The sequence below is a fragment of the Rhinopithecus roxellana genome, chromosome 4 (genome assembly GCF_007565055.1).
Source record: "Rhinopithecus roxellana isolate Shanxi Qingling chromosome 4, ASM756505v1, whole genome shotgun sequence".
NCBI classification, from domain to species: Eukaryota; Metazoa; Chordata; class Mammalia; order Primates; family Cercopithecidae; genus Rhinopithecus; species Rhinopithecus roxellana.
This window is the reverse complement of record NC_044552.1, coordinates 106,528,490-106,549,260: the sequence shown is the minus strand read 5'-3', so window position 1 is coordinate 106,549,260 and position 20,771 is coordinate 106,528,490. Positions and strand designations below refer to the sequence as shown.

The following is a 20,771-nucleotide window of genomic DNA, read 5'->3' as shown; positions in this document are numbered from 1 at the left end:
GGGTCTTGCTCGCTTGCCCAGGAGGGAGTGCAGTGGTGCAGTCTGCAGCCATGACCTCCCAGACTCAAACAGTCCTCCCACTCAGCCTCCTGAGTGGGAGAAACCACACGTGTGCCCCACTGACCTGCTAATTTTTAAATTTTTTGGTAGAGATGGGATCTCCCTATGTTTCCCAGGCTGGTTTCAAACTCGTAGACTAAAGTGATCCTCCCACCTCAGCCTCCCTGAGTGGTGGGACAGGTGTGAGCCACCACACCCAGCCTCATATTCCTTGTATAACAGAACTTTATAAAGCAGATTATGGTTGAATCCCATTGAGAAATTTCAGTCACTGAGGACCAACAGAAATTTAAAATTGGAAATTGTGTAACTTACAGGTCCAGTGGAGGGTGGCATTTATAACAGGGCTCAACTATGTCACAAGAGGAAAAAAATGTTAAGAAAATAATAGTCTTGCCGGGCGTGGTGGCTCATGCCTGTAATCTCAGCACTTTGGGAGGCTGAGGTGAGCTGATCTCCTGAGTTCAGGAGTTCAAGACCAGCCTGACCAACATGGTGAAACCCCATCTCTACTAAAATACAAAAAAATTAGCTGGGTGTAGGGGCAGGTGCCTGTAATCGCAGCTACTTGGGAGGCTGAGGTGGGAGAATCTCTTGAAACCAGGAGGTGGAGGTTGCAGTGAGCCGAGATCACGCCATATAATTACCAGAAGGGGCAAATATTTTATTTTATTAATCTTTTATTTATTTATTTTTTATAGACATGGCATCTCACTATGTTATTCAGGCTGGTCTTGAACTCCTGAACTCAAATGATCCTCTTGCCTCAGCCTCACAAAGTGCTAGGATTATAGGTGTGAGTCACCATGCTCGGCCTAGAAAATATTTTATTTCATAAGGAGTCTTAAGTTTGTCAGTGAGGGACTTTTTAGACCTTTTGTTGTTTGGCCAAAGACTTCTACTTAAGTCTAAGCTTTTGTTTAAAGGTACTTAAGATTAAATCATTTAAGTTATAAAACAAAACATTATCATCTTAAATTTCATTTCAATATTATATATATAGGTTTTTTTTACCATTTTCTTTCTTTTTTTTTTTTTTTGAGACGGATTTTCTCACTTGTTGCCCAGGCTGGAGTGCAATGGCGTAGTCTCAGCTCACTGCAGCCTCCACCTCCTGGGTTCAAGTGATTCTCCCGCCTCAGACTCCCAAGTAGCTGGAATTACAGGAGCCTGCCACCACACCCAGCTAATTTTTGTATTTTTAGTAGAGACAGGTTTCACCTTGTAGCCAGGCTGGTCTCGAACTCCTGACCTCAGGTGATCCGCTTGCCTTGGCCTCCCAAAGTGCTGGGATCCTCCCAAAGTGCTGGGATTGCAAGCATGAGCCACCATGCCCTTCCTACCATTTTCTTATTGTGGTAAAATATACATAACACTTTACTGTTTTTTTTTTCTTTTTTTTGAGACGGAGTCTCACTCTCTTGCCCAGGCTGGAGTGCGGTGGCGCAATCTCGGCTCACTGCAACCTCCGCCTCCTGGGTTCAAGTGATTCTCCTGCCCCAGCCTCCCGAGTAGCTGGAATTATAGGTGTGCGCCACCACACCCAGCTAATTTTTGTGTACTTTTGGTAGAGACAGGGTTTTTGCCATGTTGGCTAGGCTGGTCTGGAACTACTGACTTCAGGTGATCCGCCTGCCTCAGCCTCCCAAAGTACTGAGATTACAGATGTGAGCCACTGCACCTGGCCTTGGCCATTTTTAAGTATACAACTCAGTGGCATTAAATACATATATAATGTACAGCGTCACCATATATAGTTTTTAGGCTGAGTTAAGACCCATTACTATAATAGAGTTGAATCAAAACTATATATAGGTTTTTGAGGGTTTTTTGAGGCAGGGTCTCAGTCTGTTCCCCAGGCTGGAGTACAGTGGTGCAATCATGGCTCACTGCAGCCTTAACTTCCCAGGCTCAAGCAATCCTCCCATCCAGCCTCCGGAGCAGCTGGGACCACAGGCACAAACCAACATGTCTGGTTTATTATTGTTATTTTTTTTAGAGATGGGGTATTGCCATGTTGCCCAGGCTTAGTTTTTAAATTGCGTCAAGATTGCTTTTCTCTTTTATTTTTGAGTTGGAGCCTTACTCTCAAAACTAGGGCCATTTCACTGCATTCCAGACTGGATGACAGAATGAGACCCTATCTCTAAAAAATATTAAAAAAAAAAAAAAAGACTGCTTTTAAAAAAATACCTTGGTTGCATATGAATTGAGACCTTTTTTAGTCTGTAGGTTGTGACCCATTAGTCGTAAAATTAGTATATTCTGATCAGTGTTGTATTCGTTTTTTAGAAATTATTTACTGATAGATAATAGTTGTACATATCTTGGGCATACACATTATATTTTGTTTCCTATATACAATATTTAATTATCAAATCAGGGTAATTGGGATTATTCAGCATTTAAAAGTTAATTAAATAGCATAAAAGTTATCAAAGTAGGGCCGGGCATGTTGGCTCACACCTGTAATCCCAGCACTTTGGGAGGCTGAGGTGGGAAGATGGCTTGAACCCAGGAGTTTGAGGTTATGGTGAACTATGATCGTGCCACTGCAGTACAGCCTGGGCAACAGAATGAAACCTTGTCTCTAAGAAATAACAGTAAAGTTTGACAAAAATGAAACTTTCACAAGTTGTGCTTTGATGTTTTTTTTTTTCACCTTAGGCTCAAGCAATTCTCTCACCTCAGCCTCTCAAGTAGGCAGGACTACAGGCATGGGCCACCATGCCTAGCTAATTATTCTTGTAGAATTTTAAAGCTATGCCTGACTTTTCAGTTTGTTATTCAATTTGTTTTGTTTTGTTTTGTTTTATTTTTTTGAGATGGAGTCTCGCTCTGTTGCCCAGGCTGGAGTGCAGTGGCATGATCTCAGCTCACTGCAACCTCTGCCTTCTGGGTTCAAGCAGTTTTCCTGCCTCAGCCTCCCGAGTAGCTGGGATTCCAGGTGCCCGCCACCACACTCAGATAATTTTTTTATTTTTAGTAGAGGTAGGGTTTCACCATTTTGGCCAGGCTGGTCTTGAAAGCCTGACCTCAGGTGATCTGCCCTCCTTGGCCTCCCAAAGTGTTGAGATTACAGGTGTGAGCCACTGCGCCCAGCCTATTATGCAACTTATTTATTTATTTGAGCCGGAGTTTCGCTCTCGTTGCCCAGGCTGGAGTGCAATGGCGCGATCTCCAGCTCACCACAACCTCCGCCTCCCAGGTTCAAACAATTCTCCTGCCTCAGCCTCCCGAGTAGCTGGGATTACATACATGTGCCAGCATACCCGGCTATGCAATTTAAATAAGAATGTAAATTAGTAGTATTATTTAATTAGCCTGGATTTTTTTTTTTGGTTTGAGACAGAGTCTTGCTGTGTTGCCCAGGCTGGAGTGCAGTGGCGCGATCTTGGCTCTCTGCAACCTCCACCTCCTGGGCTCAAGCAATTCTCCTGCCTCAGTCTCCCAAGTAGCTGGGACTATAGGCGCATGCCCCATGCGCAGCTAATTTTTTGTATTTTTAGTAGAGATGGGGTTTTGCCATATTGGCCAGGCTTGTCTCAAACTCCTGAGCTCAAGTGATCCGTCCGCCTCAGCTTCCTAAAGTGCTGGGATTACAGGCATGAGCCATCATGCCTAGCCTATCCTGGATGTTTAAGTCATTTTATCAGAATTAATTTTGCAATTGAGGGCCAGGCACAGTGGCTCACGCCTGTAATCTCAGCACTTTGGGAGGCCTAGGCGGGTGGATCACGAGGTCAGGAAATCAAGACCTTCCTGGCTAACACGGTGAAACCCTGTCTCTACTAAAAATACAAAAAATTAGCCAGGCGTGGTGGCAGGCGCCTGTAGTCCCAGCTACTCGGGAGGCTGAGGCAGGAGAATGGCATGAACTCGGGAGGAGGAGCTTACAGTGAGCAGAGGCGTGATCATGCGACTCTATCTCAAAAAAAAAAAAAAGGCCGGGCGCGGTGGCTCAAGCCTGTAATCCCAGCACTTTGGGAGGCCGAGACGGGCGGATCACGAGGTCAGGAGATCAAGACCATCCTGGCTAACACGGTGAAACCCCGTCTCTACTAAAAAATACAAAAAACTAGCCAGGTGAGGTGGCGGGCGCCTGTGGTCCCAGCTACTGGGAGGCTGAGGCAGGAGAATGGCGTGAACCCGGGAGGCGGAGCTTGCAGTGAGCTGAGAACCGGCCACTGCACTCCAGCCCGGGCCACAGAGCGAGACTCCGTCTCAAAAAAAAAAAAAAAAAAAAAAAATTTGCAGTTGAAAACATAAATTTAATGAACTGTTTTTAAAATGTCGATAGAATATCTTGATGTGGTTTACTGGATATCTGATATCAAAATGGAGTTTTCTAACATCTCTAATAAATGGCCCTCATTTAATTTTGACAGTGATTATTGTGGAAATTTAAAGATGCTTCTTCTTCTTTGAAATCAGGTTTGGCAGGAAATAAATGTGGAAGCTAAACATGTTAAAGATATCATGAAAACACTAGAGAGCTTTAAACTAGACAGCACTCCCTTGAAGGCAGCACAGCATGACCTTCCAGCTTCTGAGGGAGAAGTCTGGTCCATGCCTGTACCTGTTGAACGAAGGTAAGTGGAGACCTTTTAAGAAACCAGTTAGCCCAGGAAGCTTATAGCATTGATTATATCTAGGAGGAGGATGGGGTGGCTGAGAGACAGGAATGGGAGGGAGTTTTCTTTACTGAATGTTCTCTCTTTTATAACTCACTGGTCTTGAACCTTGTGTCTTTTTGACCTATTTCAAAAAATAAGATTTCGGTAGGAATAATTTAAAAATATGCTTTTGTGAATGACCTTAAAGTGGTAGAGACAGTGTTATCTTGTGGAAGGAGAGTGGGGTTAGGAATTGAAATATTCAGGCTCTCTGTCTGTCTTTGCCACTCTCTGTAGATTTGGGAAAATAATAAAACCTTTCTAGGCCTCAGATTTTTCTTTTTTTTCTTTTTTCGTTTTTTTAGACGAAGTCTCACACTGTCAGGAGACTGGAGTGCAGTGTTGCGATCTCAGCTCACTGCAACCTCCGCCTCCCGGGTTCAAGCGACTCCCCTGCCTCAGCCTCCTGAGCAGCTGGGACTACAGGCATGCACCACTATGCCTGGCTAATTTTTTTGTATTTTAGTAGAGATGGGGTTTCACCATGTTGGCCAGGCTAGTCTTGATCTCCTCACCTCGCGATTCGCCTAGCCTCAGCCTCCCAAAGTGCTGGGATTATAGGCCTGAGCCACCGTGCCCGGCCAGGCCTCAGATTTTTCTTATGCAAAGAGAGGAAGTTAGACTAACAGTGGTTCTCAAACAGGGATCACAGAATATTTCTTTTCATCAAGCTGTAACACTGCTAAAATTAAAAAAAACAAAAACAAAAACAAAGGGCTTTTTAATTCATAGAGAACAGTAAAAATAAAATGTTCTGAATTTTAGGGTTTTCTCTGGCCTTTTTTCCCTAACTTCCTACTACCAAGTGCCAGCAAAGGAACAACTAGTGATACTGATATTTACTGAAGTACTGTAGCTAGCCAATCATGCATAGTTTTACTGCATATTTTTTAACTGACAAATGTGCAGGTGGATGTTATCTACTTCATTCACATGATAGATTTTCTAATTTGTATTATAGATTTAAATATTGACTGTGTCATGCCTTTCTAGAAAGAACACTTACGACTTCCTGGGTTCATTGCCCGTTAACCTTGCATTAAGATGTTGCCCAGGTGGTTTTCAGTTTTAACATTTTGTCATTGCAACTCTGATTTCTTGGTTTTTTTTTTTTTAAGACTAGTTAAGTGCAGTAGTGAGAAGGTGGGGAAGAGTAGAACAAAGAGTTTGATCTGTAACTGACTGTGAACAATCAATTGAGATAACTCACTGCCTTTGAACCAGCCTTGGTTGTATTTTATTTTATTTTATTTTATTTTATTTATTTTTTGAGACGGAGTCTCACTCTGTCGCCCGGGCTGGAGTGCAATGGCATGATCTCAGCTCACTGCAACCTCTGCCTCCGGGGTTCAAGCAAGTCTCCTGCCTCAACTCCCCAAGTAGCTGGAATTACAGGCACCTGCCACCACGCCCAGCTAATTTTTTGTATTTTTAGTAGAGATGGGGTTTCACCATGTTGGCCAGGCTGGTCTTGAACTCCTGACCTCGTGATTCGCCCACCCTGGCCTCCCAAAGTGCTGGGATTACAGGCGTGAGCCACCACACCCGGTCTGGTTGTATTTTATAATATGGGTGCTGGATTATACATCCACAGTGTTCTGAACTATTTTAAGCTATAAGTGTTATTTTATTTATTTGTTACAATAAGCCTTCCAAATAAGTCATATTTTCCCTTATTTCCGATAAGACAGCTGAGGTACAATAAGGTTGGGTAACTTTTCCCCACTATCACAAAACTGATAACTGGTAGAGCTAGGATTTGAACCTATACATATTGTGTTTTATAATAATGATTACAAAGCTGGCACTCTCTGCTATAGCAGTCCTAACAATCTCTAATTAAAAATGTGGATTTAGGGACATCACTCCCAGAGAGTCTAATATAGTAGACAGCAGGTAGAAATCAGGAATCCACAAGTGATTCTGATGTAGGTGGTCCCTAGGTCACATTTTGAGAAGACTCATACCTTCATGTTCTTGACATTTAAAATCAATTGATGAGTGTTGATTATTTCTTAGCCACTTTTATTTTTATTTTTATTTTTATTTTTGAGATGGAGTCTTGCTCTGTCGCCCAGGCTGGAGTGCAGTGGCATGATCTCGGGTCACTGCAACCTCCGCCTCCTGGTTCAAGCAATTCTTCTGTCTCTGCCTCCCAAGTAGCTGGAATTACAGGCATGTGCCACCACGCTGGCTAATTTTTGTGTTTTTAGTAGAGTCGGGGTTTCACCATGTTGGCCAGGCTGGTCTTGAACTCCTGACCTCAGGTGATCCACCCGCCTTGGCCTCCCAAAGTGCTGGGATTACAAGCGTGAGCCACCGCACCCAGCTGCCACTTTTATTTTCTTAATCTTCACATAAAAGGACTGTACTAGTGTTCTGTTACTGACTCCTGGTATCCTTTGGAGATTTGCTAAATTTTTTCCATGCCTCATAAGCACTTTCACATAATTACATTTTCTATTTATTACATAATAGTTCACTAAAACACAGTAGCTTATTAAAGAAAAATAGAAAAATTCATAGAAGTAGGGGGAAATCACACAGTCATCCTAGTTTGTTTTCTTCTGTTCTTTTATGCATCATTTTCATAGTTGTAGTTGTGCTATATCCATAATTTACAACATTGTACCCTCTTTTAAGAAAAATCCTAATAATAAGGCCGGGCACGGTGGCTCAAACCTGTAATCCCAGCACTCTGGGAGGCCGAGATGGGCGGATCACTAGGTCAGGAGATCGAGACCATCCTGGCTAACACGGTGAAACCCCGTCTCCACTAAAAAAAAAAAAAACTAGCTGGGCGAGGTGGCGGGCGCCTGTAGTCCCAGCTACTCGGGAGGCTGAGGCAGGAGAATGGCGTAAACCCGGGAGGTGGAGCTTGCAGTGAGCTGAGATCCAGCCACTGCACTCCAGCCTGGGCAACAGAGCCAGACTCCGTCTCAAAAAAAAAAACAAGAAAAATCCTAATAATAGTCAACAATCATTGCATATTACTGTGTGCCAGGTACTGTGTTTGTTGTTTTACATGTATTATTTAATTCTCAAAACCACCTTAGAAGGTAGGTACTGATTTTTTTAGGCCCAATTTCTGATGACGATAAGCTAAGATAGATTAAATAATTTGCTCTTCATATTTTAAACATTTATGAATTATAAACCATGTCAGATCTTTTTCCCTGCAGTTATTTGCCACTGTTCTGACTGGTATGTAACCTATATAGTTAACCATGCTCTTAATGTTTTTTCCCGTTTTTTTCATTATTATAAATAAAGTTGCAGTGAATAGTTGTGAGTAAAAATTTTTCCACATTTATAATGTTTTCCCCTAATTTCAGAAGTAGAACTAATAGATGAGTCAAGTTGTGTTTTTGCTTTTGTCTGTTAATTTGTTTTATTCTTATTTACTTGCTCTTTTCTTTTCTCCTTCTGGAGAATCATCACTTGGGTCTTGTATTAGTCTGCTTGGGCTACCATAACAAAATACCATACACCGGGTGGCTTAAACAACAGAACTTTGCTTATCACACTTCTGGAGGCTGGGAAGTCCAAGATCAAGATGTGGCCAATTTGGTTCCAGGTCAGGGCTCTCCCTGAGCAGACAGCCACTGTCTCTCTGTGTGCTCACATGGCAGAGAGAGTGAGTGAGCTCTTTGGTGTCTTTTATAAGAACATTAATCATGTCACATCAGGGACTCTTAATTCCTTACTCCTAGTAGTCATATTGGGCATTGGGGCTTTAACATATGAATTTTGGGGAGGACACAAACATTCAACCTCTAACAGTCCTATAACTCTTCTCAGTTATTGGTAAGACCTTTCCAACAAATAGATGTTCCCAGTGGGAAATCAGTTGATTCTGAATTTAGTGAAGTGTTTGATCACCTCAGTCTCACAAGCAGAGAGGCAGGATTTCCTCTGAGGGGTGGTGGGAAGTTAAGCCCTAAATTTGGGTGTTCTTTCTTATTGTTTCTTGCTTTCTTCAGTATCGTTTTCTGTTCCTGATTTTGAATGCTCTAGATTACTGTTACGTTTTCCTTTTTGACTTTATTTGTGGCATCTGTTTCTTCCTGTAATTTATTTGCTCCCTTAACTGGATCTTTTAAGATTCTTTTTATTTTTCTATTAGTCTTCATTTGTACTCATGCTTAAGAGAGTTTTTTTTTTTTTTTTTTTTTTGAGACGGAGTCTTGCTCTGTTGCCCAGGCTGGAGTGCAGTGGCACAATCTCGACTCACTGCAACCTCTGCCTCCCAGGTTCAAGCGATTCTCCTGCCTCAGCCTTCCATGTAGCTGGGACTACAGGTGTGCGCCACCACGCCCGGCTAATTTTTGTATTATTAGTAGAGATGGACTTTCACCAGTTGGCCAAGCTGGTCTCGAACTCCTAACCTCGTGATCCACCCACCTCTGCCTCCCAAAGTGCTGGGATTACAGGCATGAGCCACCGGTACCTGGCCAAGAGTCATTCTTTCTTCACCTATGTTGGTGATTCTAACCTTATCATCACCTAAATTTTAGTACCATTAAAGAACAGATTCAAATGATCCAATATTCTCTTCTAGAACGGTACACAAAAAATTGAGTACGTGGAGGTTTGTGAAGCCTTATGTAGAAAAAGTTAGACATAGCTTAAATGCCACTAGATGTGATTCTTTTCAAATGTCTTTTAACAGTCAGCTGATGCCCCTAAGATATCTTCCCATCTCACAGAATAAAACCCAGAGTTTTCATGTCTTTCAAGCCCTATGAGACCTGGTTCCCCGCAGCCTCTGGGACCTAAGTTCTTACAGCTCTCTCCCTCAGGCACTGTGCTGTGGCCTTGAATGAGCCAAGGCCAAAAATGCTTCACTCCTTTCACCTGCCTTTCCCTCAGCACCAGTGCTGAATGGCCTGTTCCCTTCTTTCATTTAGTTCTCTAGCTAATTGTCACCTCAGAAAGTCTGTGTCTGACTACACCACCTAAAAACCATCCTGCATGATCCCGTAGCCCCTTACCCCTCTGTTTTGTTTTTGAAACAGAGTCTTGCTCTGTCACCCAGGCTGGAGTGCAGTAGTGCATCTCAGCTCACTGTAGCCTCCACCTCTTGGGTCCAAGCAATTCTCATGCCTCAGCCTCCTGAGTAGCTGGAATAATTACCCAGCTAATTTTTTTTTTTTTTTTTTTTTTTGAGATGGAGTCTCACTCTGTCATCTAGGCTGGAATGCAGTGGTATAATCTTGGCTCACTGCAACCTCCATCTCCCAGGTTCAAGCGATTCTCCTGCCTTAGCCTCCCAAGTAGCTGGGATTATAGGCATGCACCACCACGCCCAGCTAATTTTTTTGTATTTTTAGTAGAGAGAGGATTTCACCATGTTTGCCAGGCTGGTCTCGAACTCCTGACCTCAAGTGATCCGTCCGCCTGGTCTTGAACTCCTGACCTCAAGTGATCTGCCTGCCTTGGCCTCCCAAAGTGCTGGGATTACATGCGTGAGCCACCATGGCCAGGCAAATTTTTGTATTTTTAGTAGAGATAGGGTTTCTCCATGTTGGCCAGTCTGATCTCAAACTCCTGACCTCAAGTGATCCACCTGCCTCAGCCTCCCAAAGTGCTGGGATTACAGGCATGAGCCACCATGCCTGGCCCCCTTCTTTATTCTTCTTGATAGCACTTAATATTACCTGGTACTGTTTGATGCACCCCTCATACACACACACACACACACACACACACACACACGTATGTAAGTCTATGACAGTAAGGGTTTTTGTTGAAATTATTATTATTTTTTTAAGATGGAGTCTCACTCTGTTGCCCAGGCTGGAGTGCAGTGGCATAACCGCGGCTCACTGCAACCTCCACCTCCCGGGTTCAAGCGATTCTTCTGCCTCAGCTTTCCAAGTAGCTGGGATTAGAGGTGCCTGCCACCACACCAGGCTAATTTTTGTATTTTTAGTAGTGACCAGGTTTCACCATGTTGGCCAGGCTGATCTTGAACTCCTGATCTCAGGTGATCCACCTGCCTTGGCCTCCCAAAGTACTGGAATTACAGGCATGAGCCGCTGCATCTGGCCTGAAATTATTTTTACATTGTTTTTTGAATGACTGAATGGCTAGCAGTAAGAAGTAGATGAAATGGCACATTTTATGTAATTGACTACCATCCAGTCATTTATGAGGTTTTGTTATTGGAAATGTCTCAAAGTATAATAAGGAGAGAAAAATACAAGAGTGTATGTGTGTATAATGGTTCTGATTTTGTTTAAATGAAAGATAACTACAAGAAATAGACTAATGTTATTTGGTTAATTCTGGATAGTGGAGTTACAGACAACTTTTTAATTCTTTATATAGTTGTCTCTCATTATCTGTGGGGAATTCGTTCTAGGACCCTCACAGATACCAAAATCCATGGATACTCAAGTCCCTTATATAAGATGGTGTATATTTGTTTATTTTGAGATGGTGTATTGCTCTGTTGCCCAGGCTGGAGTGCAGTGGTGTGATCTTGGCTCACTGCAGTCTCTGCCTCCTGGTTCAAGCAATTCTCCTGCCTCAGCCTCCCAAGTAGCTGGGACTACAGGCCTGCGCCACCATGTCCAGCTCATTTTTTTTTTTTTTTCCTGAGACGGAGTCTTACTCTGTCGCCCAGACTGAAATGCAGTGGTGCGATCTTGGCTGACTGCAACCTCCGCCTCCTGGGTTCAAGCAATTCTCCTGCCTCAGCCTCCCGAGTAGCTGGGATTACAGGTGCATGCCACCACACCCAGCTAATTTTTGTATTTTTAGTTGAGATGGGGTTTCACCATGTTAGCCAGGCTGATCTTGGACTGGCTGGTCTTGAACTGCTGACCTCGTGATCCGCCTGCTTCAGCCTCCCACATTGCTGGGATTACAGGCATGAGCCACTGCGCCCGGCTTTTTTTGTAAGAGGCGGGGTTTTGCCATGTTGGCCAAGCTGGTCTTGAACTTCTGACCTCAGGTGATCTGCTTGCATCGGTCTCCCAAATTGCTGGGATTACAGACGTGAGCCGCCATATCCAGCCAGATAGTGTATATTTGCACATAACCTGCACACATCCTCCTGTATATTTTAAATCATATATGGATTACTTGTAACACCTAATACAATGTAAATGTTATATAAATAGTTGTTTCACTGTATTATATAGAGAATAATGACAAAAAAAGTTTGTACATGTTCAGTACCAACTCAACCATCTTTATTTTCAAAATATTTTTCATTGGCCGTTGATTGACTCAGCATTGCAGAATCTGCAGATATGGAAGGCCAACTATACTTTATTATATGTCAGTGTCTATTTTGTATTATTTCTGTAGCAAAGGGAAGAATACATACACAGAAATATTTCCTGAATCCAAAATTAAACCCCCATCATTGCTTCACATACACGTTAGTTTGGCGTTATCATCCTCCCAAATTCTCATTCTCAACTTTCCAGTCTCGCTCTGTCACCCAGGCTGGAGTACAGTGGCATGAGCTCGACTCACTGCAACCTCCGCCTCCTGGGTTCAAGTGATTCTCATGCCTCAGCCTTCCAAGTAGCTGAGATTACAAGTGCACAGCACCATGCCCATCTAATTTTTGTATTTTTAGTAGAGACAGGGTTTTGCCATGTTGGCCAGGCTGGTCTTGAACTCCTGACCTCAGGTGATCCACCTGTCTCGGCCTCCCACAGTGCTGGGATTACAGGTGTGAGCCACTGCACCCAGCCTAGGAATGTCTTTTCTTTCTTTCCTTCCTTCCTTCCTTCTTTCTTCTTTCTTCTTTCTTCCTTCTTCCTTCTTTCTCCTTCCTTCCTTCCTTCCTTCCTTCCTTCCGTCCGTCCGTCCGTCCGTCCGTCCTTCCTTCCTTCCTTCCTTCCGTCCTTCCTTCCTTCCTCTTTTTTTTTTTTGACGGAGTCTCGCTCTGTCGCCCAGGCTGGAGTGAAGTGGCCGGATCTCAGCTCACTGCAAGCTCCGCCTCCCGGGTTTACGCCATTCTCCTGCCTCAGCCTCCCGAGTAGCTGGGACTACAGGCGCCCGCCACCTCGCCCGGCTAGTTTTTTGTATTTTTTAGTAGAGACGGGGTTTCACCGTGTTAGCCAGGATGGTCTCGATCTCCTGACCTCGTGATCCGCCCGTCTCGGCCTCCCAAAGTGCTGGGATTACAGGCTTGAGCCACCGCGCCCGGCTCTTTCTTTCTTTCTTTCCTTTCTTTCCTTTCTTTTCTTTTCTTTTCTTTTCTTTCTTTCTCTTTCTCTCTCTCTCTTTCTTTCTTTCTTTTTCTTTTCTTTTCTTTTTTTTTTTTTTTTTTTTTTTTTTGAGACAGTCGAGGTCTGTTTCCCAGGCTGGAGTGCAGTGGCACAATCTCGGTTCATGCAACCTTTGCTTCCCAGGCTCAAGTGATTCTCCTGCCTCAGCCTCCTGAGTAACTGGGATTACTGGTGCATGCCACCACACCCAGCTAATTTTTTGTATTTTTAGTAGAGATGGAGTTTTGCCATGTTGGCCAGTCTGATCTCGAACTCCTAGCCTCAAGTGATCTGCCTACTTCAGCCTCCCAAAGTGCTGGGATTACAGGTGTGAGCCACCATGCCCGGCCAGGAGTGTCTTTACTAATAGTGTGTCTCTGAGACTCTTCTCATTGTTACTACCTTAAACTAGGCCCTCATTTCATATCTCAGTAACATTTGTAATCACAAACATCTCACTGCTTTCTGTGTTTTCTTTAGCAGTATATCATGTTCAGTATTAGACTAATATTTCTAAAATGTTTTCAGTGGATCCTTGTTAGCAGTTAGCTGAAAGCTAAGCCTCTTGAACTGGTATTCGTATCTTCTGTGTACCAAACCATTTCTGTTCAGTATTATTGCTTAATGTTCAGCATTATGTGTTAGACTGGTGTCTTTATAATCCTTTACATAGATTAAGCTCATTTTTGTTTCTTTGCTTTTCTTTGATGTTCTGTCTATAATTGTACCCTCTTGTTTAGTTCAACTCCTGCATTTCCAGTCCCAGTTTATTTTCTGTCTCCATGAGGCCATTCCCATTGCCATAGCATGAGGTCTGTTTCACACCTTCTGGTATACATGCCTAGCTTCACACATCTTCTGTCTGTTTAACTATACTGTAGTTTATTTGAAAATAGGACTCCTTTTTTTGTTTGTTTTCCCCCTTGTAAATGGCTGCAACCAAATCTGGGAGCAGAGTAGGAGCCTAACGGATATTTGAGAAGTCTGAATCCTGCTACAGAAATAAGGATGAAATGAGGTCTGACACAGGGTTCACTCCTGTAGTCCCAGCTCTTTGGGAGGCCAAGATGGGAAGATCGATTGAGCCCAGGGGTTTGATACCAGCCTAGGCAACATAATGAGACCTTATCTCTACAAAATACAAAAATTAGCCTTGTGTGGTGCCATGTGGCTGTAGTCCTTGCTACTCGGGAGGCTGAGGTGGGAGGATTGCTTGAGCTTGGGAGGTCAAGGCTGCAGTGACAGAGCAAACCTTGTGTCAAAAAATAATAATAATAAAAAATAAATACATAAAGGTGAAATGAGGTGATGTATGTAACTGTAAAGCACCGAACATGAGTTCTAGTAACTGTTGATAGCTAGTGCTGTATCAGTTTTTTAAATGGAAAAATGATTAAATCTTATTAATTAAAACACAAAAATTATGGTATAGATTGAGCTTCCCTGATCCAAAAATTCAAAATATTTCAAAAGCTGAAACTTTTTGAGCACCAGCATGACACTCAAAGGTCATACTTAGAGGAAGTGCTCATTGGGACATTTTAGATTGTGGATTTTCAGATTAGAGATGCTCAGCTGGTATGTATATGCAAATATTCCAAGTTCTGAAAAAATCAAAAATTCAAAAGACTTCTGGTCCCCAGAATTTTGTATAAGGGATACTCAAATCTGTATATTCTAAATAAATGGTACCAAATTGCATATATACCAGTGGATTAATGTGAATTGAGTACTTGTGTTGTATTCTGGTTGTCTCGATAAAACTCTCTTCTCTGATAATTTTTTTTTCAGCTTCCAACAATCAGATGCATTCATCTTTGATACACAACAATTTCCTTTCTAAGAGGTGACCACTACTTCCCCCCCATTATTTCTGTAATATGACTATACCTCATTCCTTTAAGTCACCACCAACAGATATGTCAAATTTAAATTTTATTTTTATTTTTTATTTATTTTTATATTTTTATTTTTTTTGAGACGGAGTCTCACTCTGTTGCCCAGGCTAGAGTGCAGTGGTGTGATCTTGGCTCACTCCACTCTCCACCTCCCAGGTTCAAATGATTCTCCTGCCTCAGCCTCTCGAGTGACTGAGATTACAGATGCGTACCACCATGCCTGGCTAATTTTTTGTATTTGTAGAGACGGGGTTTCACCATGTTGGCCAGGCTGATCTTGAACTCCTGACCTCAGGTGATCCACCCACCTTTGCCTCCCAAAATGCTAGGATTACAGGTGTGAGCCATGGCGCCTGGCCCAGATTTGAATTTTAGATCTTAGGATGCAACATCCTGAAGTTTATTCAGTCGTGTCTTGTGATCAGTTGTTGCATTGGCTTCTTTAGTTCACTGACTCTAACTTACACAGTATGTCTGTTCATCTGTATGTGGAGTTGATTATGATATTAATGAGTTTTTGTTTGATTAGACCCTCACCAGGACCTAGAAAACGCCAGTCTTCTCAGTACAGTGACCCTAAATCACATGGTAATCGTCCAGGTACAACTGTCAGAGTTCACCGTTCATCTGCACAGAATCTTCACAATGACAGAGGGAAAGCTGTTCGTTGTCGTGAAAAGAAAGAACAGAATAAAGGAAGAGAGGAAAAGGTAAATGTTAATTGAGTTTTATAAGCGAAAAAGGTATTTCTGAACCGTAAAAATTGATACTGTACACATTTATTTTTTTTTCTTTTTTTCCTTTTTTGAGACAGAGTCTCACCCTGTCACCCAGGCTGGAGTGCAGTGGCATGATTTTGGCTCACTGCAACCTCCACCTCCTGGGTTCAAGCAATTCTCATGCCTCAGCCTTCCAAGTAGCAGGGATTACAGGCAGGCGCCACCATATCCAGCTGATTTTTGTATTATTAGTAAAGATGGGGCTTCAGCAAGTTGGCCAGGCTGGTCTCGAACTCTTTACCTCAGGTTATCTGCCCCCCCAGGCCTCCCAAGGTGCTGGGATTACAGGCGTGAGCCACTGTGCCCAGCCTAAATTTCAATAAGTTGTAGTCTTCAGTTTGTTAGAGCTATAATAAAACCTTAGTTCTGCTACATCTAGGCTGGGATTTTCCCCACTTGCAATTCAACAAATATTTTGGCTTTTTTTGGTAACTTTATATTATGATATAATTTCAGACTAGCAGACAATTTGCAGGAATGGTATAAGGAACTTCCATATATACTTTACCTAGTTTTACCAATGATTAATATTGTGCCCCTTTTGATTTATCATTTTCTTTCTCTGTATACCCTTTTCCTGAACCATTTGAGACTGAGTTGTAGATATAACGCTCCTTTAACCTTCAGTATTTCAGAATGTATATCCTGAGTAATAAGACATTTTTTTACATAAAAACAACACAATTATCAAAAGCTGTAAATTTTACATTGTTATAGTACTATTCATCTAATCCACAGACCTTTATAAATTTTGGCCAATTATCCCAAGAATGTCATATAGAGATTTTCCCCCTTCTGTCCCCATTAGGTCAGATTACAATGTAGAAGCACACATCGAATTTAGTTATCATGTTTCTTTAGTCCCTTTTAACGTAAACATCTCAGTTTTTGCCTTTCTTGGACCAGAATTTTTGAAGAATTCAGGCCAGTTATTTTGTGGAATATTCCTCAGTTTGGGCTTGCCTGATACTTCCTCAGGATTAGATTAAGATTATTTATTTTTTGCTCATCATCACTGGCCATCAGAGAAATGCAAATCAAAACCACAATGAAATACCATCTCACACCAGTTAGAATGGCGATCGTTAAAAAGTCAGGAAACAACAGGTGCTGGAGAGGATGTGGAGAAATAGGAACACTTTTACACTGTTGGTGGGATTGTAAACTAGTTCAACCATTGTGGAAGACTGTGTGGCAATTCCTCAAGGATCTAGAACTAGAAATACCATTTGACCCAGCCATCCCATTACTGGGTATATACCCAAAGGATTATAAATCATGCTACTATAAAGACACATGCACATGTATGTTTATTACGGCACTATTCACAATAGCAAAGACTTGGAACCAACCCAAATGTCCATCAATGATAGACTGGATTAAGAAAATGTGGCACATATACACCATAGAATACTATGCAGCCATAAAAAAGGATGAGTTCATGTCATTTGTAGGGACATGGATGAAGCTGGAAACCATCATTATGGACAAACTACCGCAAGGACAGAAAACCAAATACCGCATATTCTCTTAGGTGGGAATTGAACAATGAGAACACATGGACACAGGGTGGGGAACATCACACACCAGGGCCTGTCACGGGGTGGGTGGAGCGGGGAGGGATAGCATTAGGAGATATACCTAATGTAAATGACGAGTTAATGGGTACAGCCCACCAACATGGCACATGTATACATATGTAACAAACCTGCACGTTGTGCACATGTACCCTAGAACTTAAAGTATAAAAAAAAAAAACAAAGATGATTCTTTTTTTTTTTTTTGGCTGGGCGGGGTGGCTCATGCCGGTAATCCCAGCACTTTAGGAGGCTGAGGCTGGTTAATCATTTGAGGCCAGGAGCTCGAGACTAGCCTGGCCAACATGGTGAAAACCCATCTCTACTAAAAATACAAAAATTAGCTGGGCATGGTGGCAGGCACCTATAATCCCAGCTGCTCGGGAGGCTGAGGCAGGAGAATTGCTTGAACCCGGGAGGCAGAGGTTGCAATGAGCTAAGATCACACCACTGCAGTCTAGCCTGGGCAATAGAGCGAGACTCAGTCTCAAAAAAAAAAAAGATTATTTTTGGCAGGCATACCATTGGTATGATGGTTTTTTTCTCTCAGTGTATCTTATAAGAAGGCACAGATGTCTGTCCTATTACTGGTGATAAGTTGGATCGCTTGGTTAGGTGGTGTCTGCTTGGCCTCTCCACAATAAACTTACTGTTTGACCCTTTGTAATAATTTGTGGGAGGTACTTTGAGACTATGTAAATATTCTGTTTCTCATCAATATCTCATCTACTCGTTTTAGCACCAAGTGATTCTTGTCTGAATCAACTATTTCTGCACTGATTGCAAAAGCATAATTTTCTAATGCCAGCATTGCTTCTATATTAATTATAAAAGCTGAGTGTAGACGTTGGCTTTTAAAAATTTTCGTTTATTATTTTTGACACATAATAATCATACATATTTATGGAGTACAGTGTGATAAGTCAGTACACATATACAATGGGTGGTGATCAAATCAGAGTAAGTAACATACCATCACCTCAAACGTTTATCATTTCTTTGTGTTGGGAATATTTAAAATATGTTCTACTTACTTGAAAATATACCATAAATTATTTTTAATTACAGTCATCTGGCTGGGCGTGGTGGCTCACTCCTGTAATCCCATCACTTTGGGAGGCCGAGGTGGGCAGATCACTTGAGGTCAGGAGTTTGAGACCAGCCTGGCCAACATGGTGAAACCCTGTCTCTACTAAAAATACAAAAAAAAATTAGCCAGGCGTGGTGGCACACACCTGTAGTCCCAGCTACTTGGGAGGATGATGCAGGAGGATTGCTTGAGCCTGGGAGGCGGAGGTTGCAGTGAGCCAAGATTGCACCACTGCACTCCAGCCTGGGAGACAAAGTGAGACTCTGTCTCAAAAAAATTAAAAAATAATAATAATTACAGTCACCCTATAGCACTATAGAACACTAGAATTCATTCCACCTATCTGGCTGTACTTTTGTATTTGTTAACCAATGTCTAATATACCTGTACCTTCCCCTATCATCCCAGCCTCTAGTAACCATTATTCTACTCTGTACGTCTATGAGATCAACTTTTTTAGCTTCGTCATGAGTGAGAACATGTGTTATTTATCGTTCTGTGCTTGCATTATTTCTCTTAACATGTATTTATATTACATGAAACATAACATGTTTATATTACAATTTCTTTATTCATTCGTCTGTTGATGGGAACTTAGGTTGATTCCATGTCTTGGCTATTGTGAATAGTGCTTATAATAGTATGGCGGTTCCTTAAAAAACAAAAACTAGAACTACCATATAATCTAGCAGTCCTGATGCTGAGTATATCCAAAGGAAAGGAAATGAATATGTCAGAGAGATCTGCACTCCTATGTTCATTAATCCTATTCTTCCATTAATCCCTTCCTCCATACTGTTCATAGTGGCTATATTATTTTACATTTCCAAGAACTTTGTATACGAATTCTTTCTCCAAATCCTCACTAGCATTTGCTAGGTTTTGTCTCTTTTTTTTTTTTTTCTTGGAGACAGAGTCTCACTCTGTTGCCCAGACTGGAGTGCAGTGGCATCATCTCGGCTCACTACAACCTCCGCCTCTCAGGTTCAAGCAATTCTTATGCCTCAACCTCCTGAGTAGCTGTGACTACAGGCACACACTACCACGCCTAGCTAATTTTTTGTATTTTGGTAGAGATGGGATTTCACCATGTTGCCCAGTCTGGTCTCGAACTCCTGAGCTCAGGCAGTCCACCTGCCTCAGCCTCCCAAAGTGCTGGGATTACAGGCATGAGCCACCATGCCTGGCCCCCTTCTTTATTCTTCTTGATAGCACTTAATATTACCTGGTACTGTTTGATGCACCCCTCATACACACACACACACACACACACACACACACGTATGTAAGTCTATGACAGTAAGGGTTTTTGTTGAAATTATTATCATTGTTTTTTAAGATGGAGTCTCACTCTGTTGCCCGGGCTGGAGTGCAGTGGCATAACCTCGGCTCACTGCAACCTCCGCCTCCTGGGTTCAAGCGATTCTTCTGCCTCAGCTTTCCAAGTAGCTGGGATTACAGGTGCCTGCCACCACACCAGGCTAATTTTTGTATTTTTAGTAGTGACCGGGTTTCACCATGTTGGCCAGGCTGGTCTCGAACTCCTGACCTCAGGTGATCCACCTGCCTCTGCCTCCCAAAGTACTGGAATTACAGGCATGAGCCACCACGCCCAGCAGTTTTTGTCTTTTTGCTAACAGCCATCCTAATTAGGGCAAGATGGTATCTCATGGTGCTTTTGATTTGTAATTCCCTGATGATTTGTGACACTGAGGATTTTTTTTCATATGCCTCTTGGCCATTTATATGTCTTCTTTTGAGAGATGTCTATTCCAATTCATTTACTCATTTTTTAATTGGATTATTTGTGAGGATTTTTTTGCTCTTGTTTGAGTTCCTTGTATATTCTGGATATTAATCCCTTGTTAGATGAATAGTTTGCAAATATTTTCTCCCATTCTACAGGTTGCCTCTTTATTCTTTTAATTGTTGCCTTTACTGCGCAGAAGCATTTTAGTTTTATATAATCACATTTGTTTAGTTTTGCTTTTGTTGCCTGTGCTTTTGAGGTCTTCCTAAAATCTTGACCCAGACCAATGTCCTGAAGCATTTCCCCTATGTCATCTTCTAATAATTTCATAGTTTCAGGTCTAAACGTTTATATCTTTAATTTATTTTGAGTTGGTTTTATATACGATGAGAGTTAGGGTGTCTAGCTCCTTATTTCTGGAAATGGATATCTAGTTTTCTCAGTACCATTTATTGAAGACACTGTACTTGCTCCAGTGAATGTTCAATACATGGATTTCTGGATTCTCTATTCTGTTTCATTGGTCTGTATGTCTGTTTTTATGCCAGTACCATACTGTTTTGGTTACAATAGCATTGCAGTTTAGGGTCAAGTAATGTGATGTCTCCAACTTTGTTCCTTCTGCTCAGGATCTCTTTGGGGTCTTTTGTGGTTCTCTAGGCATTTTAGGCTTTTCTATTTCTTTCTTTCTTTTTTTTTTTTTTTGA

The 20,771-nt window shown here is 42.1% G+C and overlaps 1 protein-coding gene across 2 annotated transcripts in view; it reads left to right on the top strand.

The window, feature by feature from the left end:
* KATNA1 (katanin catalytic subunit A1) overlaps nt 1-20,771 on the top strand; it is a 69,042-nt gene that overhangs the window by 12,869 nt on the left and 35,402 nt on the right. For both annotated transcript variants that reach the window (XM_010381037.2, XM_010381036.2), the window contains exons 3-4: nt 4,495-4,652; nt 15,398-15,578. In XM_010381037.2, the coding sequence (XP_010379339.1) occupies nt 4,495-4,652; nt 15,398-15,578 (339 nt within the window). The remainder of the gene's footprint in view (nt 1-4,494; nt 4,653-15,397; nt 15,579-20,771) is intronic.